The following is a 27,121-nucleotide window of genomic DNA, read 5'->3' as shown; positions in this document are numbered from 1 at the left end:
TCGTCGCTTGAGTAAGATCGTGCGGGGCTGAGGGGTATTTAAGAGATTTTCAGCATGAAAATTTATTTCATTTCTTCAACTCACGTACCTCTCTCACATTCTTTGAATTCTCTCTTTCCTATCACAGATAAAAGCCTTAGAAGCTCCAATACTTCATTGAACACGAGCTCAAATTTCAACTCTACAGAATCGTTGGTGAGTATCTTAGAGCTCGAACCTTTCATTTTCACTTCTATCTTATCTATTTTCTCTTTTCTCAAAGAATCTCTTCTCTATAAGGTGTTGAACTACCTTAATCCGTGAACCAACCTCCTCTTACTTTCTCATCACCAAGAACTAGTTTTCTAAGGTAAGGAGAGCTCTATCTTATTACTAAGAAATGTTATGTTTGCATGTATGATCGTGTTTGATTTGAATATGTGATAAGTGATAATATGTTTTTGATATGCTTGGAATATGATTTGATAGATGCAAAGCATGTTTTATGATGATGAGTGTGATTTCATTTTGAATATGTGCATGTATATGGTGGACTGAGTCCAAGGGAACTAACTTTCGGCAATGATTGAGTAATATATGATATAATAATGAACTAAGGAAAAATATAGAAAGATGAGATAGAAACATGGAAAAAGGAAAGGAAATGATATGATAAGGAAGGGTATAGATAGTTCAAAGCTACACTGAGAGTATGGAAGATTGAAAAGTCTTAGGAAATGAGGGTGGTGGATGCTCATCTTGAATTGCGCAAGACAAATGAGAGTAGGAGCACCACAGGCTTCACACTTGTTTCCTGACTAAACTCCTGACCATACTTTTACTAAAAAGGGTCGGGTCAGCACACATTGTATCTGTGTAATTGCAGCTATCTAGCGACTATCTATGCTAAGGAAGACCTCAAGCGATCTCAGGGACAATGAAATTGAGAAATGGAAATGTTAGTAACAATAGACGTAAGTTGAATAAATTAGAAGAATAATAATTTTATAATATGATGCTTGTATGATTGCTTTATCTGTATCATTGAATTATTTGTGATTGTATGCTTAATAATGAAAATAGAGACTTATCCTTATATAACCATTTCAGGGAACCAGGATGACAGCACACACCGAGAGGATTAAATTAGTAAATAGTTCTGTAACTAATAGGTTAAATTATGTATATAATGAATACCAGCGACTTTGTTTCTTTATGATTATTGTATATGAAAGTGATGTACCTAGTGATATTATTATGATAGAAATGAAATTAGCTTTTAGTATTCCTTTTGATTTCCCTGTAAGTAGAATCCATCACACTCTATGTGTATATATCTTTCCTGACACCGTGAGGACCTCAGCAACTTTAATGTATCTGTTCACGTACCATGACCACGATTATCTTGGGAGACCATCCAATTGGACTTTTGAGCAGATTACTGGTGCTCAGGTTATTGCGGATCCTAGTGACGTATATCTCAGATCGGATGACGACCTCGACTTTGATGATATAGCGATGATAGAAGGATGACACGAGAATGACTAGTGTCTCCTTAGTCATGTGATGGATAGGCTGCTCATTAGGACTTATTATGTTTTGTATCTTATAAATGTTGGAAAGAAAGTCCTAATGTATTTTATTATACTATAATGAATATTTTGTAAATGTTACCTTTGTATATATTATAAGAATAATATATGTTACCTTTGTATATATTATAAGAATAATATATGTTCATATATTTTAACGTTTCTTCTTCAGATTCCGTTTAACCATTATTGTCTTGTTATTCAAAGTTTTGTACAATTGAGCAAAATGAATAGAATACATGAAAATTTTACTGTTATATTTGGCCAGTAAATAAAAATTATTTTATTTTCTGTTTAATTCTGAAAATTTACTATTATTATTTAAAATAAAAATAAGGATGTGACAGACTTTGTTAGTGTCGGCAACCTCTTACCAATGTTGATCATTTTCTTTTTCAAATTTCTTCAACATTGTGTAATTGCTAGCATATCCTGGGCCATCTTGTCTTCAATTTGAAATTTTGGGTCAAGGAAGATGATGATTTCAATGCACAAACCATGGGAACTGCTAAGATTTCAACGAAGAAGATGGTCATTGACGAGTTAATCTCTAGCTAGTAAAGGAGGGAGAGAATAATATGAAATAACGTTGTTTTGACCACTTAAACTATCCCTAGTGTTATTTAAGCAAAATTTAGCATATTTTAAAATAAAAACTATTAGTTAGACTAAAGCATTTAACATTTGATAAAGTTAATAATTAATGCGTATATTTAAAAATCTTATCAATTAACTTTAAAGTTACATTTTTTTTGGGTATTTTTCATATTTTAATGCATGAGACTCTTAAAAAAATTAGTTCATAATAATTTTTAATGTATTTTTTAATCTTTGACTTTATCATGTGTACATTTTGTGATTTTTTTACTTTTCATATTTTAATGCATATTTAATTTATTAAAATTTAAATATTTTAATATGAGCTTAAATTTTAAGAATTTTTAAATATATTATTTATTATTGACAATTGAAAATACATTTATTTTGCATTTTTTTATTAACTTCAAACATATCTTATCATTTGATCAAATAATTTTTTAACTTAAAAACGAATTTATAAGAATCAAAAGGTGGTTTTTTATAGATATATCACTAGTATATCTATTGGTGATCTTACAAAAAATAAATACACAAAATAAAATTTTATTTTCATCTTATGCAAAGGAATATATAGATTGAAGGGTTAAAATTTAAAATAGTTATGAAAATTATTTTTTCACAGTTAAATTAACAGGTTTCTTGTATTGATTTTTAAAATTTGTTTGACTTACTAAGTTATGTATTTTGATAAATGCAAGATGAATTACGCAGAATTCTCCTGTTAACCAAAATAAAATGCTGATTTTTTTTTAATATTCCAGTTCCAATTCCAATTTTTCTATTTATAGAAAAATAAAATAAAATAAAAAATGGGAAGGAACAAAACCGGTATATGAAGAAGAAAGAAGGCACGAGAAAAGAGTGTTTTTAAGTGTAGTAGCTGCATCCAGCATCTTCATCATCGCTCGCTATGGGATTGGATTTCACAGCAGAATTTGGGGCTTTTCGAAATTCCAATTAGGGTTTGCAAAGGCGCGCGTTGTCGCTCTCTCTGTTCCGTTATTGTTTCGTCGCAAAGTCACTAAACTGAAAAGAATCAAACCTGGGGAGTGAAGGTTCAGGGTTCGATCCTCGCTCCTTGTGCTGTTGCCTCGTTCGGTTTTGGCGCTCCCTCATGGCCGATAACATGGAAATCGATTCACCTTCCGATTCCCACCCCCTCAATCCTCGAGATCGAATCATTCGGGTAACAATCACTGTTTTTCCGATTCTTATCCCTTATTATGGAAATTCACACACTCCGTGACTCGATCACTGTTTAATTCAATTTGCATTTGGCTAGAGAATTAGGATCTATATTGGTTGGTTTAGATGTTTTGAATTGTTTCCCCCTTTTGGGGTTCGGTGAATTTTTTGTTTATGAATTCAGTATTGAATTTGGAGTTTTACGGTTTGAATTGTTTTTACGAACATTGAATTGCGTGTTTGATGTGTGGTTTTGGCACGGTTTGCAGAGGCTTGCTCAATTTGGCGTTCCTGAGGAGCAGCTTGACCAGCCTGGTTTGGTTGCTTTTGTAAAAGAAAAGAGGGGGTTGTTACCTGAGCTGGTGTCTGTTATATTGCCTACCGATTTGGAATTGGTAGAAGCATTGCAGGAATCTAAATTGGGCTCTAAGAAGTTGACGTCGGGAGGGAACATGAAGAAGAGTTTCCATGAGAGCATGGTGTGGTTGCAGTGGTTGATGTTTGAGGGTGACCCAGGCAATGCTCTGAGAAGCCTTTCCAAGATGTCTGTCGGGCAGAGGGGTGTCTGTGGGGCTGTTTGGGGCAACACTGATATAGCTTACAGGTGTAGGACATGTGAGCATGACCCGACTTGTGCAATCTGTGTTCCTTGTTTTGAGAATGGGGATCACAAGGGTCATGATTACTATGTTATATACACAGGTGGCGGTTGTTGTGATTGTGGGGATGTGACAGCATGGAAGCGTGAGGGGTTCTGCTCAATGCATAAGGGTGCTGAGCAGATACAACCACTTCCGGAGGAATTTGCAAACTCTGTTGCTCCTGTGCTTAGTTCTCTTTTCAATTGTTGGAAAGACAAACTAACATTGGCGAGTGATTCCAATAATGGAAGAAAGAAGGCAGCAAATGAGCTTACTTTTGCTGTGGTTGATATGCTTTTAGAATTTTGCAAGCATAGTGAGAGTTTGCTCAGTTTTGTTGCAAGGCTATTGTTTTCTTCTTCTGGTTTAGTGAACATCCTGGTGAGAGCTGAGAGGTTTTTAGCTGATATTGTTGTAAAGAAACTCCATGAGCTACTCCTGAAATTGTTGGGAGAACCTAACTTTAAGTATGATTTTGCTAAAGTTTTTCTCACTTACTATCCAAGTGTTGTAAATGAGGCCACAAAAGAGTGCAGTGACCTTCCTTTAAAGACGTACCCACTACTATCAACATTCTCTGTGCAGATACTTACAGTACCCACTCTTACGCCACGTCTTGTGAAGGAAATCAATCTACTAACCATGCTGTTGGGATGCCTTGAAAATATTTTCATTTCTTGTGCTGAAGATGGACGGTTACAGGTAATGAGCTATTGCATTTTGGTAGATATAATGTCAAGATGTGCCAGAATAATTAGTCTGTTTGAATCTTATCCTTTTAAATAATTTTAAGTTGAAGTTCTAGTTGCAAAGTTGGTTAATATTTTTCTATTAAGGAAATGTAGCTATACTTCTCATAATCATGTTTTTAATCTTCTTTCATGATGTTTCGTTAAATAAATATAGGACACCTTTTGTAGGTTTCCAAGTGGGTAAATTTGTATGAGACAACAATACGTGTTGTTGAAGATATTCGATTTGTTATGAGCCATGTGATAGTGCCTAAATATGTAACCAATGACCAGCAAGATATCTCAAGAACTTGGATGAAACTTCTGTCCTTTGTGCAAGGGATGAACCCGCAAAAGCGAGAAACAGGTCAACATATAGAAGAAGAGAATGAGAATTTCCATTTATCTTTTGTTTTAGGGCACTCTATTGCCAATATTCACTCTCTATTGGTGGATGGGGCATTTTCTGATCCTAGCAAGGGGGAGATGAACGGTGAAATTGTTTGGAGCTCAAATAAGAATGAAACAGATGATGGAGATAATCTAAGACTTGCAAAGGTTGGGCGGCTATCCCAGGAAAGCTCTGCATGTAATGTGACCAGTAGGAATAGTGCCTTTGCTTCTAAGGTTCTTGACATAAAATCTGAGGCCTCTTCTGAGCTGCCTCTTCCACGTTCTGTCACTTGGTTGATATATGAGTGTTTAAGGGCTATTGAGAATTGGTTGAGAGTTGAGAATACCCAGGGAGTACTTCCTAACATGCCATCTCCAAACAGTGGTACTGTCTGTGATGGAAATTTTTCAGCATTTAGACGAACAATATCTAAGTTTGGAAGAGGTAAATATACATTTGGTAGGCTTGCAAGGTCAAGTGATGATCATGGTAAGCAGTGCTCTGAAAATAGTGAAACTGATTCAGAAAATAACTGTGTTCGTTCGACTTGTGATGATAGTGCACTGGAAGAAGATTTTCCTTTGGAATCAGATGGCCTACGTTTTCTATCATTGGCCGATTGGCCAGAGATAGTCTATGATGTTAGTTCACAAGATATATCTGTACACATTCCGTTACATAGATTGCTTTCCATGCTCTTACAAAAGGCAATGAAAGGATATTTTTGTGAAGCTGAAATGTTAGATGTGACTCATGCTTCTGCCAATTCATTATCAACAAGCTACAATGACTTCTTTGAACAAGCTTTACGGGGAAGCCATCCATATGGTTTCTCTGCCTTTATAATGGAGCATCCATTGCGAATTAGGGTCTTTTGTGCTGAAGTCCACGCTGGAATGTGGCGTAAAAATGGAGATGCTGCTTTACTATCTTGTGAATGGTATAGATCAGTACGCTGGTATGTAAACTCTGTATTATTATTGTATAGCATTTAAGTCATCCATTACATTATGCTATATCAGTTCTTTACTTGAACAGGTCTGAACAAGGTCTGGAGCTTGATCTATTTCTTCTTCAGTGTTGCGCTGCACTAGCTCCAGAAGATCTATATGTCAATCGAATTCTAGAGCGCTTTGGTCTGTCAAACTACTTATCTCTAAGTCTTGAATGTTCTAGCGAGTATGTCCTCTCCTGCAATGAAGCAAACCTTTAATGCATATTTGTTATTTTGGAATGCTTAAATGTGCAGTATGATAGGAAGTTAATGGGATTGCATACATGTTCTTGAAGGATATAATTGTTTTTGGGTTGACCATATTTTTGTTGTGAAGCATTAGCTGCCTGTCTAGTCACTTCATTATTGTTTTGTAGTTCTTTTATTAATAACTCTACATGTACAAATGCTCTCATGAATTTACGATTGCTGCTTTATGAGATGCATTTTATCTTGTTGATCTCATCTAACATATCATCATTTTATAAATTTCTCTGTTAAAAGCTGCTTTAAATGATAGTTCCAAAACAGTTTCCTATATATTCCTAGTCATTGTCATCATTCATTATTTGCATACTTCTTAGCATTTTTGTGTAAAACTGGACTTGTTTATTGAATTCGGAGCAATTTGTCTTGTATCATTTCAGATGCGTTTGGTATAGAATGAAAGGTTTGTTAATGTTATGCTTGGGGTATGTAGCATGGTAATCAAAATCAAGATTTTAGTCATGATTGGGAATTGGGGTCGTGTTTGTAAATTGTGTAATTGTAACATCCTACAAAATTCATGTATGTATACAGTCATGATCTGCTGATACTCGGTGTCAAACTTGAATACTTATACCTTTTAATAACTTTTCAGAAAATGCAAGATTGACCAATTTAACCATTGGTTTGAAGGTTCTTATTAAATAGATCAATTTTGTAAATTTTTATTCAAAAACAAACATAATAGGTACTTCACTACATTACTTTATTTTTTACGTGTAATATGTTTTTAAAATATAAGTGAGTATCAACTTTTGGACAACATACAAGTGTTTAAATTATGTGAAATTTGATATATATGATCATGAAAATGATATAAGATGATTTAACGTTCGGATTGATCAATCTTGTGTCTATGGATCGTAGCTATATACACATATACATGTACATATATGAGTCACCCATGGATTTTTGGGTTTATGTGAAACCAATGGGTCAACAACCCAACAAGAAATAATGTGGGATGGCACGCTCTTGCCGATCCTACAATTTTCACTTGATGATCCTACCGATTTAGCTAAAAATGAATTACAACTAAAATTGGGATAACCAACCGTGGCAAAGATTGTAAGATCGAATGCATGAATTGACTTTCAATTTCAACTACCATGGTATGTAGTGATTTGGGGTGTGTGGTTGGAGAGAAATGTCAGAACTTTCTTGTTCCATTTCTCTCTCCCCACCTCTTTTGGATGTCTTATCATTTTTTCTGGTACTGATTTGTCTTGTGAATTCATGTTCTGTTGAAGTCCCACATTTGCTTTAGATATGGCTAAATAAGAGCTTATAAAGTTAAAACAATCCTCACCTTACGAGTTAGTTTTTGAGGTTGAGTTAAGTTCTAGTTTTCTAACATGTTATCAAAGTCTATATAATTTGAATTTTGGACTACCCACATATGTCCAATTTTCTGTTGGGCCACCTGCAAATGTCCAATCCTACAAATGTCACGCACTAGATGTCTAGTCTTGGATGCGAGGGGTGTGTGTTGAGATGTTGTACATTAGCTAGGAATAAAGACATAATACTCTTTATAAGGGTTTGGGTAGTTCTTCTACGAGTCAACTCTTAAGAGAGAGTTAGGTTCAAGTTTTCTAATATGGTATCAAAGTTAATTTTCGATCCAATATTGGGCCACTCTTGACTAAAAAAAAAAAAAATTTGGCTCCACCAATTATTCCAATGCAATTGATCTGGCCTTGTGGATTTCCTAGTGCAACTTACCTAGTCCCGCAAGCTTTCCGAGTGCTACTTACTTGATCTCACTGCTTATCTAGTGTTATATTTTAAAAAAGAAAAGCCCTTTGATTATGTGCAGAGAAGACCTTTGGAGATGCTAGTAAGAAGAGTGAATTGCATGACTTTTAGTTGGGTAAAAGGGGTTTGAGAAAGACCCAAAAGAACTTTAGACGAAGTTATTAAAAGAAACCTTATGATTAACTAGATTTTTGAAAATTTGGTTTTTGATTGAGCTCAATGGCATTGTGTAATTCATGTAGTTGACCTCACCTGAGATATGGTTTAGTTGTTGTTAATGTTGTTGTTAATGTTGTTGTAGATATCCAATCTTGATCGTGAGTGTGTGTTAAAGTCTCACATTGACTATAGATATGGTTTAATAAAAGCTTAAGAAATTCTCACCTTATGAGCTAGCTTAAAAACAGGCTGACTTTCCTGTTTTGTCCTTAAAAATGACCCTATTTTAAGTTTTTTTAAGGGTAAAATAGCCTTTTTTCCAATTTTGGAATACATTGACCTGATCCGTTTTTCTTTTCCCCTTCTCTATTTGATGCTCCTTTCTCTCATCTCCATCTCCATCTCCATCTCCATTTTGTTTTTAGTGTGCTTCACTAACTAGACATGCATGACCTAACCCCAGTTTTTTTTTTCCATGTTTTCTTCTCCCCTTCTTTGTTCAACTCTCCCTTCTCTCATCTTTGTCTTTGTTCTGCTTCGCAACTTTCTCCAGTACAGCGGAGCCACCCATGTCTGATGACTTCTTTGTCAAAATCCACTTTCTTTCCTCTCTCTATTCTTTGATTCTGCAGTGCTGCCTCTGTTATGTTCTCTGTTGTGTCTTCTAATTATCTGCATATGGTATATATTGTATATCCATATAAAAAAAATTAAATAGCGGTCGTCATGCAGTATGCTATCCTGCTATAGCATTTTGAGGGTTGTCCGCTATGCACTGCTATCCAAGATTGATAACTATGGTCTTGTAATTATTTAAATGATTTGTACACCTAATATCCTGGTGACTTTGAATTTATAGTCATTTAAAATTGCAAAGATATATAACTTCGAGTAACAAAATCATGTTTTTGCATTTACAATCACAACCAATTCAATCATTTGCCTTTGCTCACTTGATTATTTAAAATTGTGAAGGACCAACTCTCTTAAAGGCTTATGTTGTTGGGTACCACCCATCATAACTTGGACATTCCCCTTAACACGAGCCTTTAGGGCTTGAAGTATGGACAACGGACAAGCCCACTCTACATAGTCTTGTAATTTGATTTTAATCATGACGAATGAGAGAAGCAAGAATTGAACACTTGATCCAACAAATTTTAAAGTTTTGCTTGTTTCTTATATCAGAGTCAAATCAGGATATCCTATGTAGTGCACCTGTGCTCATGTACCACTCCTTCCATGTTTTCTTGTCAATATTTTGATCTTTAATATGTAATCTATACCATATTAAAACTGTCCAACGATTACAAAATTGTCCATCTTACCTGATTTTGTTTCTTGGCCATTGCTGAACGTCAATTTTTACTTTACTTATGGAAACATGGACTTCTGCTGATTTGCATTTCACTTTGATGCAAGTTTTTTTTTTTTTTTTTTTGGCTCTACCAAGGGTTGCTACTCTACTTTGTTTAATAATAAATGCTTTCTTATTTTCAGATATGAACCTGTTTTAGTCCAGGAAATGCTTATTCTTATTATTCAGATAGTAAAAGAACGACGATTTTGTGGGCTAACTACTGCTGAAAGTTTGAAAAGAGAACTGATTTATAAATTGTCCATTGGAGATGCAACTCATAGTCAATTAGTGAAGTCTCTTCCTCGCGATCTCTCCAAGTTTGATCAGCTTCAAGACATCTTGGATCGAGTTGCTGTTTATTCTAATCCATCTGGCTTTAATCAGGTTTTATCATCTCTTGAAGAAATTTATTACTTTATTTTGTTACCTTTTATTTACCTAGATTTTTATGTTATGTTAGGGTATGTATTCTCTGCGACGGCGTTTTTGGGAAGAATTGGATTTGTATCATCCACGTTGGAATTCAAAGGATTTACAAGTTGCTGAAGAAAGATATTTACGCTTCTGTAGTGTCTCTGCACAAACCACCCAGCTGCCGCAATGGACCAAAATTCATCCTCCTCTGAAGGGGATAGCCAGGATAGCCACTTGCAAAGTTGTTCTTCATATTATCCGTGCAGTACTGTTTTATGCTGTTTTTACATTTAAATCAGCTGATTCTCGTGCTCCTGATATTGTTCTTCTGCCTGCACTTCATTTGCTATCATTATCATTAGATATCTGTTTTCAGCAGAAAGAATCTAGTGAGAATATGTGTGATGATGTATTGCAACTTCCCATAATAGCCTTCTCTGGAGAAATAATTGAGAGTTCATTTTGTGGTGTTGGTGAACAAAGCTTGTTGTCACTTCTTGTTTTGTTGATGGAAATGCACAGAAAGGAAAATGTAGACAACTTTGTAGAAGCAGGTGGTTGTAGTCTATCTACTCTAATTGAAAGCTTACTGAAGAAATTTGCTGAGATTGATGACAGATGCATGACTAAGTTGCAAAATCTTGCCCCTGAAGTGGTCAGTCATATTTCTGAATGCGTTCCAAGTAAAGACTCAAGTGTCTTACTGTCAGCTTCTGATAGTGAAAAACGCAAGGCAAAAGCTCGAGAGAGGCAGGCTGCAATAATGGTAGGCTATTGTGTTTTTATTATAATATAGTCTCTGATATTAAAGAAATGTTATACTCTGTTTGCAATCCGTTGCATGATTTTATCGTAATTTGCAAGACAAATCTGAGACACGGCGTGAATTACCAGAATATTTAAATTCTAGAATATTTTGAAATACATATGCTTTCAATATCTGCCAGGTGTGTAATTTACACGCTGAGGAAGGCATTTGGTTGCAATTTTGCAAATATTCTCAATTGAGCATGTTTATATACTATTTCATCAGGATGCCTTGATCTGTTCTTTTGTGCCAATTTGTTTGTCTTCCATTTTAATCTGTGTCTTGTTTACTTTGTTTCTAATGCAGGAAAAGATGAGAGCGCAGCAGACTAAATTTTTGGCCAGCATTGATTCCAATGTTGATGATGGCTCTCAACTTGGTAATGAAGGTGAATTGGATACTGAGCAAGATGCTGAAGAATCTAAACAAGTTGTTTGCTCTCTTTGTCATGACCACAATTCAAAACATCCCATTGCATTTTTTATTCTTCTTCAGGTATATGGCATTAGCATACCTGCTGTTAGTTATATCAAGCAAAGGTTCTAGTTTGTTGCATTGCAATTTTTAAATTTTATTCAATCATACATATTTTATCCCCCAGCCTAATTCATGCAATTTTTTTTTCGTGTACAAGAAATCTAGGCTTGTGAGTTCCGTTGACAGGGGTCCTGCATCATGGGCCCAACTTTGTCAATCAGATAAAGAACACACACCTTTCCTTAACACCAAGGAGACAGATAAACTGGCTATGAAGAAGATTTCAGTTAGTTCAGGATCAACTCCATCTGCCCACCTAACTCAATTAGTTCAGAAGGCTGCCAATGAATTAACTTCTCGTGGAAAACCTGGGGAAGTTAATACTTTTCTGCGATATGTCAAGAATCAGTTCCCTGTATTGGGAAATTTTCAGCTCCCAGACACATATTATGGTGAAAAAGAAACGACACCATATACCTTTGAGACTTTAGAACAGGATATGTACATCTCCATTTGTGATGAAATGCGTGATCTTCTGCTGTCTTCAAATTTTATGAATGAGGACTCTACTACTGGGGGGAGTTCAAATATTATAATAGATACTGGATCCGATTTGTTTGGGAAATATACAGCTGATCTTGTGAGAGAGATGTCAGAAAATTCTTCGGATTCTGAAAATGCGTGCGGTGAGAATGCTTCTGTAGAATCATCATCACAACATCCAGCATATGATGGATTTGGCCCTACAGATTGTGATGGAGTTCATGTTTCTTCATGTGGGCATGCAGTACATCAGGGGTGTCTTGACCGATATTTGTCTTCATTAAAAGAAAGGTATGTTTTATTTAGAATCATTTGCATAGCTTTTTATGTTTTATGTTTATGATCTTTGCATGCCTTTCCTAGTCGCCCTTGTTCCTGAATACAAGAACAACAATAACAATAACAATATCCAAGCCTTATCCCACTAGGTGAGGGCCCTTATTCCTGAATGTCTAGCATTTTTAATTTTTTAGTTTTAACTCTGCATATATGTCCCGCTGCTCCTTTTAAGATTATTAGAAACATAATATAAAACCACTAATGTGTCTGCGCCCTTGAGTTTGTTTTTGAGGTTGAATAAGGCTTAGTCCCTTTCTAATATTATATGAAAGCCTATCTAGTCTTAATGTTGGGCCACCAGCATATGTTTAGTCCTACAAATTTTTTTGCTTCAAATATCTAGTCTTGGGCATGAGATAGTGTGTTAAGGTATTCCATATCAGTTAGAAATATGGCCATAATATAGCTTGGGTAATTTTCTACCTTGAGCTAGTTTTAACAGTTGAGTTAGGTACAGTCCATTTTTAATATGACATTAGAGTCTCTATGATCAAGTGGTCTAGAGATCAACATTGCTACCTCACATTCTTGTAATAAAATAATTTAATTTCAGTAGAAAGTAGGTGAGTTTGTGCATTATCCACATGTCAAGCCCAAAGGACTCAGGTGAGGGGGTCTGTTAAAAATATGATATAATACCCCATTCATGTGTCTTCACCTAACAGTGCAAGCTTTTGGGATGGTTCATGATAGAGATCAACCAATTCCAATGCAAATCTTTGTTTTTGTGATTAGATTGGATGACTTTTTACCTACAAATTGTTCTAATCCTAACTGTGAACTCCCCCTAGTGTCAAGATCAATGCAGGAAATGAAGTAAGCTGCATAGAACTCGAGTCTAGTGGGTTAGATTGCAGAAGCAGCAGTGCAAAAAAGAAGGGAGAAACTAGTTAACGATGTCATTTTGAAGGAGTGTGTGGAAACGTTAATTGCTAACCCAAACTCATGAACACGTGCCAGAACTTGCGATTTTATAGGAAGGGATGCAAGTCAAAACTTGATTTTAACAACCATGTCATGGAAGTATTGCTTTGTTTCCAAACATAATTTAGAGGAGGAATTGAGGAAAAAATCTGATCTTTAAATCATTTAAATTTAACGGGCATTTTTGGAGTTCGACCTATGTCCATGGACCAGTTTTTGAAGACTGGTTTCACTGATATGGTATAAATAAAAAAGCCTAGTTTTTGTGGAAAGGTGTTGTCAATGCCACACCTTGTTGCATATGATACAACCAAAATTCTCAAATCTTTTGGAATTCTTTGATTGAGAGCAGCTTTCTTGGGATAAGATAATGCATTTGGCTTCTAGTTGGTGTAAAGGTGATGTTCTTTTTAGAGGGGTTTCCCATACAGATATATTTAGGAACTGGGACCACTGGATAGCTTCATTATTGCTTGTGTTTTCATTTGTTTGTATTTTCATTTTTTATGGAGGATCTGTTATCCTCCAATCTGTGTAATCTATTTCTCTTTTCCTAGGATCCCTTCTTGGTAGGCTATGTGTTATGTCACTGTAAGTCCTCACAGAGATTAGCAGTTTGCAGCCTTGGAATGGGAGAGCCTCCCCGCATTGTAAACTTCTATGTATAAAAGAATGGAGATTAAGTTTTGTCACTATTCATACACATGATTAATTGATTTTGTCAATCAAATTGAATCTGATAAATCTAATGACACATACACAGAACACAAATGGTTATTATTTTGTTATTTTGACTGAATAGATTGTTAAGTTTTTATGTAATGGAGTAATTATTATTTTGTTATTTTGACTGCACAGATCTGTCAGAAGAATTGTTTTTGAAGGAGGACATATTGTTGACCCAGATCAGGTTTAGGTCTTTTCTAATATCTTTTTTCATTTTGTATGGGCTGATGAAAATTTGTTATTATTTTGCAATACTCTTATCACTCTTTTCCTTTTTGACTTTTTATTCTTATCAAGGGAGAGTTTCTCTGCCCAGTGTGCCGCCGACTTGTTAATTGTGTCTTGCCAACTGTACCTGGAGAACTACAGAAGCCTTTTATGCAGTCTATGGTCTTGAGAACTGGTTCAATAAATTCTGCAGCCCCCTTAACTGAAACAAATGAAATGAGTTATTCACTTCGCTTCCAGCAAGCCTTAAAGCTCTTGCAATCTGCTGCAAGTGCAGTTGGGAAAGATAAATTCCTGAAAGCTATTCCTTTGCATCACATTGATAGAACTAGACCAAATTTGGAAAACTTCTCACGGGTGCTTTCTAAACTGTATTTCCCTTGTAAACAAGAAAAGTTATCAAGAGTTGCTAGACTAAACCAGTCAATGCTAATGTGGGACACGCTCAAGTACTCCTTGATGTCAATGGAGATAGCTGCACGTTGTGGAAAGACTACTTTTACCCCTAACTTTACTCTTACTGCCTTGTATGAAGAACTCAAGTCTTCAAGTGGCTTTATATTATCCCTGTTGCTGAAACTTGTTCAAAAGATACGAAGTAAGAATTCTCTTCATGTACTGCAAAGGTTCACTGGTGTTCAACTCTTTGCAGAATCAATTTGCTCTGGGGTTTCCCTGAATTATGCAAAGAATGACATGTCTGGGAGAGGTATAATTATTGTTCTTAGTTCTGTTTTCTATTGCTTCACAAAATGGTAAAATTATTTAATATTATTTAATTTCTACCATTTTTCTGTTAAATGTGAATATTAGCTTTTCAAATTGGAAGTTGTAGATTATCACCTCATGATTTTTGCTGTCAAACAGGTTGCAATATATTTATTGATTTATAGGATAATTTTTTTTCTTGTTGGAAATTTGTTAGGCTTCAAAGTTGTTTTTCCACTGGTGTGTAAAAATTAAAAGGCTCTCAGCTTAATTTACTTTTGATATGAATTTACAAAATTCTGTTTCATTGTAAGCATAAATTGATAATTCCTGTTGAAGCTAATTGGGGGCTTCTTTTGCATTTGAACACCTAATTTAATTACTTATGCTAATAATTGTTATAATCCATTTATTGGTGTGCATTATCTGCAATCTGCAAGCCTGAAATTTACTTGAATTTATTCTCCTCGATGCTACCTAAGAGTTTTTATCTGCTAATGATGTACCATTTTGTAACTGCTACATATTCACAGGTGATATGTTATCCATCTTAAAGCATATTGAAATGGACCTGTCAAACACCAACATATGCTTTTGGAGTCAGGCTTCAGATCCTGTACTTGCCCATGACCCTTTCTCAACATTGATGTGGGTTCTCTTTTGTCTACCACACCCATTTTTGTCATGTGAAGAATCCTTGTTATCCCTAGTGCATCTTTTCTATATAGTAGCTGTAACCCAGGTTGGTCACCATGCTTCCAACTTAATTACATGATGTGTTCTCTGGTCAAGTGTGTATTTCTTAATCAATTTCCTTTGGATACAGGCTATAATTTTGTATTATGATAAATCTTCGGATAAATCATCAAGGGACTCAGCATTTTCAGATTGTCTGATTACTGACATATATAAAGTTATGGGTGAATCTGGATGTGCCCAACAGTACTTTGTATCAAACTATTTTGACCCTAATGTTGATATTGAAGATGCAATTCGGAGGTTTACTTTTCCTTACTTACGAAGATGTGCATTGTTGTGGAAGATACTCTATTCTTCTATCCCAGCACCATTCTGTAATGAGGAAAAAGTATTGGATAGATCATGGAATGCCCCAAAGGACACAATGGACAGGACCAATATTGAGCTGTTTGAGGTCACTAAAATTCAAGAACTTGAGAATATGTTCAAAATCCCGGCTCTTGAAGTGGTTCTCAAGGATGAACTTTCAAGATCTACAGTCTCTATTTGGTGTCATCATTTTTGCAAGGAATTTGAATCACGGAAAGTTCACCATAATATTCATGTAACACCTGCAGTTCCATTTGAGTTGATGAGATTGCCAAATGTTTATCAGGATATTTTGCAGAGGTACTTTCAATTGTTATTCTTTACGTGTGTTATGTAAGGTACAGCATTACTTATTATTATTACAATATCTATACATAAGCAGGTGTATCAAACAGTGCTGTCCTGAATGCAAATCACCTCTGGATGAGCCTGCATTGTGCCTGCTGTGTGGTAAATTGTGCTCCCCAAGTCGGAAATCATGCTGCAGGTTCTTTTTCTGCCAATTTTATCATTGGTTTTACACTTCATGCTTTTATTTCAATTGCATTTTAAGCATTTAAAGTTTCATCCCTGATTCTCTAGTTTCAAACTCGTAATTCAATGATGACAAGCAAAATTTTAATTTTTTCCTTGGATTCAGATTCAACTGAATTTACTTTCTCAAGATGATTGGTAGCTGCAACATCTTTAACTTGAGCATCTAACATGAGTTTCTAAACCTAAAAATTTATTTTTCACCTTTTGCTGATTTGTTCCCTTGACCATGCCAGACTTGGAAGTTTTATTTAAACTTTATTATGTTTTTTGAAGTTCTACCTTATCCTCTAAACTACATTTAAATATCATGGTAAAGGGATTTTTGAGAACTGAATCATTGTCAAGCATGAGGTTACTTCCATTTTAATTATACTTATTCATTTGTTATCATGTGAATTTGAATTTATTTATTTTTTTACATTTTAAGGGAAAGGGGATGCCAAACCCATGCAGTAACCTGCGGAGCTGGTACTGGAGTGTTTCTGTTGATTAGGGTATCATGTTCTTTCTTGAACTTGTGTTTTGAATCACTAGTTCACTTAGGATGTCTTGCTCTATGGTTTTTTTCATCTAGCCCTTTGGATCTCCTTTCTGAGCTATCTTGTCCTGCCCCCTCTTCCTTATTCTTTATTAATTAATTAGTTGCTTATTTGCTTGGTTACTAAAGGAATAATGAATTGTGTTTGTACTGACAGAGAACAACCATCCTGCTACAGAGATCTGCTCGTCAGGCCCCTTGGCCTTCTCCATACTTAGATGCTTTTGGTGAGGAGGTAAGTTTCCCTTTAGCAGCTTTATTTAAGATACATAACAACATTATCCTCTTTCTTTCCCTAAGAGGCTGATAGAACCGAGGACCCAGGAAGAAATATTATTAGACATTAGTTATAGAGCAGTGGTAGAATTAGTTAGGTTAGGTGGTTATAACAGTAAATCTTGGAGCTTACCTAAAATGGTAGGATGGTGGTGCAAAGGAGCTTCATTCCGAATTGTTAGCTTTGGGGAATAGAGACTCAGTTATAGAAAGGGAACAAAGAGTTTGACAGTTATGATATTTCAATTGAACGAATATTCATTGTGAATTAGTGAATCTAACTTCCATCGACTAAGATTCTAGCACTCAGCTGTGCCATTTCCTTTTTCCATATTTGAGTCTTGCCCTCATCAAGACAGCTAGAAACTTCCTATTAGGAATGGCTTCCTTTCAGGTTGTGTTGTTAAAGACCAGACTGTTCTAAAGCCATTGGAAGGGAAAATTGTCTCCTCTTTTCTATTCTGATTTCCTTCACCAATAATAGATTCATTCTTTATCTTTCTCTAATACTATTCCTCAATTTTTGTTTGTGGATTTGTATTAGCAGCTTTGAATGAAAATTATATATTTAGGGAGTTCCAGCATATGGGAAGTTTTAAACAACAATCTCAAGCCTAAGTTGTGATCTTTGTTCCACTATTGTCCAATACTATTACATAGTCTTATTTTTGTTTTCTCTGTCACCATCAAAATTGTTAAAGTTGGTAGGAGTAAAAAGCAGCATGATAGAATTTTGTTTGCAAGTTACTGGAGTGCAACATTTATGATGGTGATAAAACTAAAGTTATGATGCTATTCCTGCAATGTGTTCTGTGAGTATATTACAATATGCCTTGAGGACAAGGATTATGATCGAACTTTGGTTTTCTGCCTGAATTTCTTGCACCAATCTCATCACCTGATACCCCGGTCATGGGTTGCATTTTTCAGGATCTAGAACCCCCCATCTTAAGGTATTGCTTCTCCATCAACTATCTCACCAGTGAATAGGAATTCAAATGATTCAATATACACCTTAATGTTGCCCGGTTGTTTCAAATCAGCCAATTTTTTTCCTCTGCCCATAACTTCACCACCTCTTTTGTTTCAGCTCCCAAGTGAGGTGATCCTCTGTATATCTCAAGTGGTTCAACCAAGGGGTGTGTCCTTCCTTGCTCAACCTGGGCCAGTTTCATTTTCTCTTCTTTGGAAGTGTGCTGGACCTCAAAATAGGTCTGGTTCTCACGATCCACCCTACTGGTTTATGACCTTCAAATGTTCCATCTTCATCTTCTTGGTAAACATACTATACTCTTCAGTTTCATTGTTCACTAATTCTGGTGGAGGCTGATGCTTGGGAGGTCAAGGATAGTTGCCCCCCACTAGGATTAATACTGTCTGGCTTGGTCACACTTCTTTTCCCAACCAATTTACTAATCTCTTACAATTACAAAATGGACTGTTTCAGATCCAGCATCCCTACTTCCAATTTGTCCATCCAAGCACCGCTACTTCCATTGCTAGGGTCCCTAAAATCTGAATCCTACAGCTATGAATTTTCCTGTCCAGTCTTGTCCATTCTGGTAAGTTCAGATTTGTCCCACGTGATCTGGCCCCAATTCTTGTACCATTAAGTGTCTCTCCCTGCTGGTTCCTCCCTTTTCCTCATCACCATCACCACTGTTTCTGCTAGGATTGCCACTGTCCATGACCCTATTTCAGTTTTGTCACATGCCACTTTTGGGCTTTCTTGCACATTGTTTCAGCCACTATCTCAGGTTTTCTGGCAACTGTCAACCTAGTTCAGGCTTGCCAACCACCAGTGGATTTGTCCAAGCCCGCACAACTCCACTGGTTTTGTCCTCATCCATGCTTGCACACAATTATTCCATAGTCATTCCCAATCATGCCATTGCTGTTTACCACAATGTGGCAGTGCGTCTGGCACTGTTTTGACTAGTCTATGCTGTTTCAACCTTGCACTTCCACCCTTCTCCCAATCCACTTTCACTCTGTCGGTTGCAGGTCTTGAGCCAACCTCACTGACCAATAGCTGTTTGTTCCTAATGTGATCTGACCATTGGTTTTCAAAATCCTAGATGCTATGGTCCCTTGAGCTGGACAAAAAATCCAGTTATGCAAGTCCAATCCATAATTAATTTTAAACTGATTTTAAAAAGCTAGTTGCACTTTGATTCATTATATTTGTGTAATTGGTTTATAGTTTTAAATCCACTTTCTAAAGCCAGAATTTTCTATATTCATTCAAATCTATAGAGTATGAAGACACTACTTCATGCCTTGGCTCATATTAGACTTGCGCCCTATCTACAAAATTTCTTTATCTCTATGTTTTACAACTAATATTTTTTTATTAACCTTCATTCTTATAATTAAGATTAAATATTTAAAATAATCTTTTTTAAATATAATTATTATATTAAAGATACAGAAATACAACAGATATTTTTATATTAATTACTATTATTATTCTTATAGTTAAATTTATTTTTTTAATTTTTTAGAATATTATAACAATATTTTTATTACTATATAATATTATTAGTTTTTATTTTTATAGGTTTTAATTTAAATTTTCATCATCAACTCTGTTTATTAAAAATAAATTAAAAATAATAAATATTTTATAAAAGCTTGTATTAAGTATAATATAATTTATAAAGATTAATAAAATCTTGAAAACACTAATTTAATGCAATGGTGCAGTATAACAAATTAGTTTTAGCTTAAAAACAAAATTTACAAATTTATTGAAAATCAGTTTTACCTTAAAAATTAAATTTAAAACTGGATTTAAAACTATTTTAACTTAAAACTAGATTTAAAATTAACTTAACATAAAACATTAAATTTAATATTGGTTTCAACAAAAACCAAATTTAAAACATGCTTTAAATCAAATTCAAAATTTAAAACTAATTAAACCAGTTTTGAAATAAATAAAATAGATTAGTTTAAAATCTAATTAATATAATTAGTTTATGTGGTGGAGATGCAAAGTAGAATATATGCAAATATTTATTAGTTTAATACAATATGAAGATAAAAAAAATATATTATTAATAGATTAAAATATATGTAAATATAATTTTATATTAATTATTATAAAATTTAACTGTTTTTTAATATAACAATTAATAATTATATAAAAATATTTGTAATATATTTTATCGGATTTAAAATTTGTTTTAAACCAAAACCAGTTTTAAACCAGTTTTGGAGAAAGTATAGTAGATTGGTTTAAAATCCAATCCATATAATTGGATTTAAAATGGATCCACCCCTAGTGGTCCCATCATTCTTCAATTCGACATGCTATGGCTCTTACTCTACTGATCTTCAATCCCAAAACAATGAATATTTCAGCCATGATTGGTGGAGCCCATATTATATTTATTAGGATTTAATTGTGACAAGCACAAAGGTTAGTGAGCTTTAGCTTGAGGGAGTGTGTTCAATATTTTTTTTTTTCTTTTCATTTCCTCTCTATACTTAAAAAACCCTATGACTTGAACAAGCTCAAGGCACTTGGAAAAAAAGAGGAAGGTTACTCCAAAGCTAATGGCTCCTCAAAGGAGAAGAGCTATGTCAAAAACTACCTTATAATGACCCCCTTCCCCCCCTTTTTTGTGTCACACTTACCTATTAACTTGGTACTAGCCCAACATACTTGGCCAACACAAAGTAGTCAATCCCAAATAGTGGCATGGAGCAGTCAACCACAAAATTGTTTTAGTGGGATAGTGGATAGTAGGATGACCGCTATTTTAAAGACTTGAAATACACCTAATACTACATCTATATATATGCTGAAAAAGAAAAAAAATTAATACCCAAATTAAAAACATGGGTAATTAATGATCAAAAGTGAAAGTTTAAGAACACGTCAAATGTTAATATGTTAATAACAACAAAATCAAGGAACCAAGCAAGTTTAAGTTTCTAATGCTTAGAAAGTTTAGAACCACTAAATATTTAAATACAATTTTTCATAGGAATCATCTTTATATGCAAGATCTAGCATCTCTTCATTTTCACTCTCATCGCCACCTTTATAAACCTCTCACCTCCTCTTGTTCTTCGGCGTCCTTATTGTCACATTCTTCTTCCTCTTGTGCAATATCCTTCCCTTTTCCTTTAGATGTAGAGGAAGAAGCAATTACAATTATCTTGTTTGATGATCTTGCTCACCTCCTAGTGTAGGTTAGAGACTCACTAGCCCCAACTGCATTGCTAACAGCACTCCAAGTCAAGTTATCATCGTTAAACACCAATTCATTTACAACACCTTCATCATCTCTACCCTTTGCTCATAGCAACCACTCATTACTATCATCAATATCTTTTAAGAGAATGAGATTCACCATATCACAACATTGAAAACATTGTTTAAGAGCTTGGTTATATTTAATGAAAACTAAATCTTGTAACATTTGATGCTGAAGTCTGCTTTTTTTTTTTTAGAATGAATTTGTTTTATAATAATAAGATATTAATTTCACAATTCCACTATTATTAGACCAAATACCTTAAATTGAAGTTGTTTGATATTTATTCATGTGCTCAAAAGTATTCTAATTCTGCTCACATCCAGAAGAATTACAAGTTAAACTCAATATTTTAATGACAATGTTTTGTAAATGTGGCATTTGGTCCATAGTTCTTCCACCATTCAGCTGTAAGTTATGCAACAACTTATTAGCATTGTTATCTACGTAATTATATCATGATAAAATTGAGTTAATATTTTACCAAGAGTCATTGTTGTCTTTTGTCTTATTGCTCCTTTCAAAACAAAGAGGTCTCCATCTCTTATATAAATTAAAAACTCATGTAAAGCATTGTCTACATCTTCTTCACTTGTAGACAGTCTCTTGATACATTTATACAAGTCCTCCGTCACTTCAGGATCATTTTCAATTTTCGGATTGCCACAAAAAAATGGAGGATTGAGATAATGACATGTAGCATCATGCTCAACATTGAAAACAATTCCATGTAGCATGAATTGTTCTTGCTTCGTTGTCACAAGCTTATTTCATACTTGTTTGTCTTTTTGTCTATCCTAGTTTGATGCTTGTTTCTGGACTCTTGAACAATAATAAATCCATGGGGCCCTTGACATTTCTGGATATTTTGGTGGTTGCATTGAGTTAAGTTGATGCTGCACTTGAGGTTGCAGCTGCACTTGAGGTTGCAGCTGCAAGTCTTTTTCCACTACAAATAGTCAATTTCTTGTACCACTTCCTCCTCATCATCATTTTCTTCATGCTCAATTAAGTGTGCATGTGTCTCAATTTTCTTCTTTGCATGAGCTGCTATTAGTATTTTTTTCACTTCTTTAGGAATCATTGTACAACTATCAACATCTCTCTTCACATGGGAATACTGCCGGTAGTAGTTTTGCGACAAAAGTCACAAGTAACAGCCTTTCTATTGTTAATGTATTTTAACTTATTTCATTGCCAACCTGTATCCAAGTATTTTATGTTTGCTTAACCAATGCACAAGAAGAAACTGAAATACAAACAAAGTTAAGGTTTTGTGTAGTTCCCTGTGATGGATTGGGGGAGTAACCATTGCTTCTTTTTCAAACATTCAAATTTGGATCATTTGGCGGGGTTCAAAGAGGAAAAATAGAACAGAGAAAAAACAGAAAACAGGGTGGTCTAGAAAGGCTCTAATGCAGATGGTATCGCCGGAAAACATGTGAAGCTTAGATGGAAATAACAAAAAAAGAGCCAGAATTTGGCCGGAAAACAGCCCCTAATGTGGATAGGTCATGTCAGAAATGAGAGGGTTTTGCTGGAAATGAAGAAGACAACTGGAACTTGGCCGGAAATGATGTCTCGCACCAGATTTTGGCTGGAAAATGATGTTGGCCACTGCACAGTGCATGGGACAAAGCAAAAGCTATCAGAGATACAGAATGGAGCACCTAGGGTTCGAGTCATTCAAGCTGTACCCACAGAAAAACAGCAATGTAAAAGGGGGCAAAATTCCAGGATTTCCCCCTGTAAAAGCCTTTTAACATTCAGAAAGGGAGGGTAAACATGAATTTCTCACTACATAAGATAGTGGTTGCGATTCACAGTGCTATTCCTGCTACACAAAACCACAACGCTATTTGCTTTCACATCAGGGAGCTGCTCTGCTCCACTCCACTCCACTGCAATAGCGCCACTATAGCTCGCTGTTGACTACTCTGATGTCAACATGGCAACTAACTACTTAACAACCCTCCTGGAATATACCTTTCATGTAGAAGGTTTCTTTGGGATTGGATCCAGCAGTTGATCCACCTCCAGCCCATCCTGCATTTCTGTTTAGATTGTGATTTTTCAGAGTTAGATTAGATCTCCAAGTGGACAGTTTACCAAATGTAGGTGTTCTCTATTTCATCTGGTAACATTGCTGGAATTTGTTCTATGCTACAGTGGATATAGTCTATCGAGATTCAAAGTCATTTAATTTGAACCCTGCCAGGGGTCCTTTGGCTTCATGTCATCTTTTAAAGGGCTGGAAATGGGGGATGAAAATTATAAACCTCGTTTATTTTCTGTCTCGATTTAATTTGTTGGCTGTCATTCAGAGAATGAGAATAAAATTTTATTAGACTATTATGATTCTCATTGTTTAATTGAACTGTGCTAATTCTAGTTGTGTTATGCTAGTATTTGACCTAGGTATTGGCATAAATAGTATTATGTTATTGATTAAACACATCTTATATCCTGTTATAATAATATCAAATATTCAGCTGTCTCTTCTCTTTTTTGTTATCAATACCTATAATCTCAGCTTGGTAAATGATTTCCTAGTATTATGCTAGTGATTATTGGCATAAATAGTATTATGTTAGTGACTGAAAACATCTTAATATCATAATAATATCAATTATTCAGATCTTTCTCCTCTTTTTTTTTTTTTTTTCCAATCAAATAACTATAATTTCAGCAAAGTAAATGATTCCTTTGCATTCATGATTGCTTGTTTTGGAATTCTATTTAAGCTGTCAGGATTTAGGCACTTGATATGTAACTGAAGTTAGAAATTCAACTCTCTCTTATTTGTAATGTTCTTTACTTCAGGATTATGAAATGAATCGAGGCAAGCCACTTTACCTGAATGAGGAACGCTATGCTGCTTTAACGTATATGGTAAGGAAATATTCTATCTTTACTTCTTATCTTTGTTTCAATTTTCTTAAATCACTTTACATTTTACACAATGGCTATTTATCTGCTTAGGTTGCTTCTCATGGACTGGACCGGAGTTCCAAGGTTCTTGGTCAGACTACTATTGGTTCCTTCTTCCTGGTTTAGTTCAAATTCTACATGTTTACTCATAGTGATAAGGTCTGGCATTTGAATTAGAATTAGCATATCTTCTTTGCTTTCTTGTCCTTCTTTGTTGTCTGCTTAAGCTTTCAGTTGGTCACCTTGTGCATGCAGAATTTTTTACTGGACAGATCTCTGGAGGGTGGAATTGGTTCTAGATATGCTATTATATCATGTTATACACTCCTCCTATTAATCAAATATGGTGTCTTATGCTCAAAATGTACAGCTCATTCAGGTGTGCATGCTATAATTGAATTTTTCTTCAATCAATTTCAATCTCATTATTACAATTAGAAGGATGTTTCCATCTTGGATAATTGGATTACCCGACCTTTTATTTAACTTTTCAAATCTTGGTAATTATAGCTCCAATAATTAAGAATTTTAGGGCACCAAGTAATTCAAAGTCTGTATGATTTAGATCAGGAAAGATGGAATGCTAACCCAATGATCCATATTTCTATGGAAATTCATCTCTCAAGGTTTTAATCATTTTAGATCTCTGGTTTGTTTTAGTTTTGGTCATGACTTTTGACACTTTTATCATTATAGTGAAGTGATTTGGTTTTGAAACTTCTCCTTGTCACTAATTACTTTGCATAATTTTCCCCCATTAAATTTTCCTTTCCACTCCAGTTCCCACTCCTCAAGTAAAATGATATTTCTTCAATAGTAAAAATTTTAATGACAAAGGAGTTATGCTACTTGAATAAAAATTATAGTGATGAAGTTATGGATGTACATTCGCATGTAATTCTACTTGAATTCAGTCTCTTCTCTGCCAACTCTATTAGATGAATCTTGATCTGTACACTTCGGATGTGTTTTCTTTTAAATCCCATTTTCAGTTTCTAACTTCCCAAATAGTGAAATAATTCCTCTGAACCAATCCATTTGGAAGTTTCTATGGTCAAATATTTTTGTTTGGTGCTTCTGGCCAACAGCACGGAATAAGATTAGCTTCAGATTTGTTGGCCCGGAGCTATCTCCTTCAAATATGACACGTGCAGATCAACTTTTTATTTGAAAAAATGAATAATGTAATTCTGCATCCCAAGACCAATTCTCTGTTTTATTTGGTTTGAGTGCAATATGCACTCTGAACTTGGTCCTTTATATCTTCACACAAATATTAGGTCTGCAACAAGTTTATTAAAGTCCAGCCAGTTTTATTTTATTCAAAACTTTTAATTTTCCTGTAAATAAATTTTCCAACTGTACTACATTTGAATAAAAACATGAATTCCTTCTATTTAGCCCTCACTTCATTGCACCTTTTTCATTATTTTTTCTATTTTAAACTTTTTATTTAGTACTATAATATTTTGTGAACTGTATAAATTTATGCTTACGAAGGTTTGTCTATTTTCACACTTCAGTAACGGTTGCTGCAAAAAAGATTTTAAACTTGCGGCTCAGGTGGGAGACTCTACCTGCTGGCCATGGCTGTACAGATTTCCCTGATGCTAACATAGCTGCAAGTTTCTTCTGCTCCATGCTTACCATAAAGTAAGTCTCCGATGAAGTAGGTGCACAGGTGTACATATGTCATCATACTAGTGAGGGGAGCAATTACTTCGAGGTATAGTTTGTGGAGTTTCTGAGCTTATCCTTACTCATTAGTGGTTTAGGATGTCTGAAAATACAATCAAGTTAGTTCTTTATCTCTCCCTCTCTTTTAAGTTGGGTGTTTGGTTGGGCCATCTCCTCTGCCCAGGTTGGGGAAAACAGAAAATTATAATGGGCATATTGTATACAAGGTATATATATACACACACACTGATTTCACAGTCAACATTTTTTTTCCTTTAGCATATTTGAGGAACGATGCTAGTAGACCAGTAAAATTTGGGATCTGTTTTCATTCTCAAGTGTGATGGCTTATGATAATATTATCATATTTTGGTGAATTAAAAAGGGATAATCGATTGTAATGGAATGTAATACTACATGGTAAGTTTATCTGGCCATTGTTGGAATGCCCTTACTGTGAGTAGGTGAATGTTCCAAGGAAAGGGTTCAGTTTGAGCTTCGTACAAGTATGTGGAATTGCACATTTATATCAGGAAAGAACCACCCTGCAAATGAAATTATAAATTTTTGTTAATATTGAAATTGAATTAGATTCATCTGTTCAGAATACAGTAATAGAAAGTGTACATAATGATAAACATCAACGTACAATCTTAATTCTTGATATTTGTTAAAAATATACTTATATTCCTATTTCTTTCCACAGAGAAGTTTTTTTTTTTTTTTTTGTCAATGTAGAAGTTTAAGATTTTACTTTTTTTTAACTATTATCACTCAACAATGTTAATTGATAAATAAAGCTATTAGTCTAGTCAAGTAGTAAGTCAAAGAAAGATTAAATATAAGGGTACGTTAGAAAATTTTTCAATTAGTTAATATAAAATAAATAATTTTTTAGTATACATTTTTTTTTATTTGAATAGATAAATAAAAGTGGTTAGTTCAAACGAGGTTGCTTTTACGATACAAAGGAACCTTGTCACCAGAAATCATTGGTAA

General features: G+C 34.6%; 1 protein-coding gene across 2 annotated transcripts; it reads left to right on the top strand.

The window, feature by feature from the left end:
- Positions 1–3,021: 3,021 nt before the first annotated feature.
- LOC113863933 (E3 ubiquitin-protein ligase PRT6) lies at positions 3,022–26,697 on the top strand. Of its 2 annotated transcripts, XM_027497725.1 has the most exons (20): positions 3,022–3,357; positions 3,626–4,699; positions 4,918–6,080; positions 6,161–6,301; positions 9,801–10,044; positions 10,121–10,840; positions 11,189–11,377; positions 11,517–12,193; positions 14,024–14,075; positions 14,189–14,828; positions 15,361–15,569; positions 15,654–16,195; positions 16,278–16,382; positions 16,860–16,926; positions 17,128–17,205; positions 24,338–24,406; positions 24,497–24,604; positions 24,701–24,824; positions 25,969–26,546; positions 26,601–26,697. In XM_027497725.1, exons 1-17 carry the CDS (start codon positions 3,286–3,288, stop codon positions 24,569–24,571), a joined length of 6,117 nt encoding a protein of 2,038 aa, XP_027353526.1. In that variant the 5' UTR covers positions 3,022–3,285; the 3' UTR covers positions 24,572–24,604; positions 24,701–24,824; positions 25,969–26,546; positions 26,601–26,697. The 2 variants fall into 2 exon arrangements, with proteins under 2 accessions (XP_027353526.1, XP_027353527.1); XM_027497726.1 differs by lacking the exons at positions 24,701–24,824; positions 25,969–26,546; positions 26,601–26,697 and having other exon boundaries at positions 17,128–17,197; positions 24,497–24,576.
- Positions 26,698–27,121: the final 424 nt, after the last annotated feature.

The sequence above is a fragment of the Abrus precatorius genome, unplaced genomic scaffold (genome assembly GCF_003935025.1).
Source record: "Abrus precatorius isolate BTA unplaced genomic scaffold, Abrus_2018 Scaffold3, whole genome shotgun sequence".
In the NCBI taxonomy this organism is placed as follows: domain Eukaryota; kingdom Viridiplantae; phylum Streptophyta; class Magnoliopsida; order Fabales; family Fabaceae; genus Abrus; species Abrus precatorius.
The sequence above is the reverse complement of the archived record's forward strand: the minus strand, read 5'-3'. Positions and strand labels throughout refer to the sequence as shown.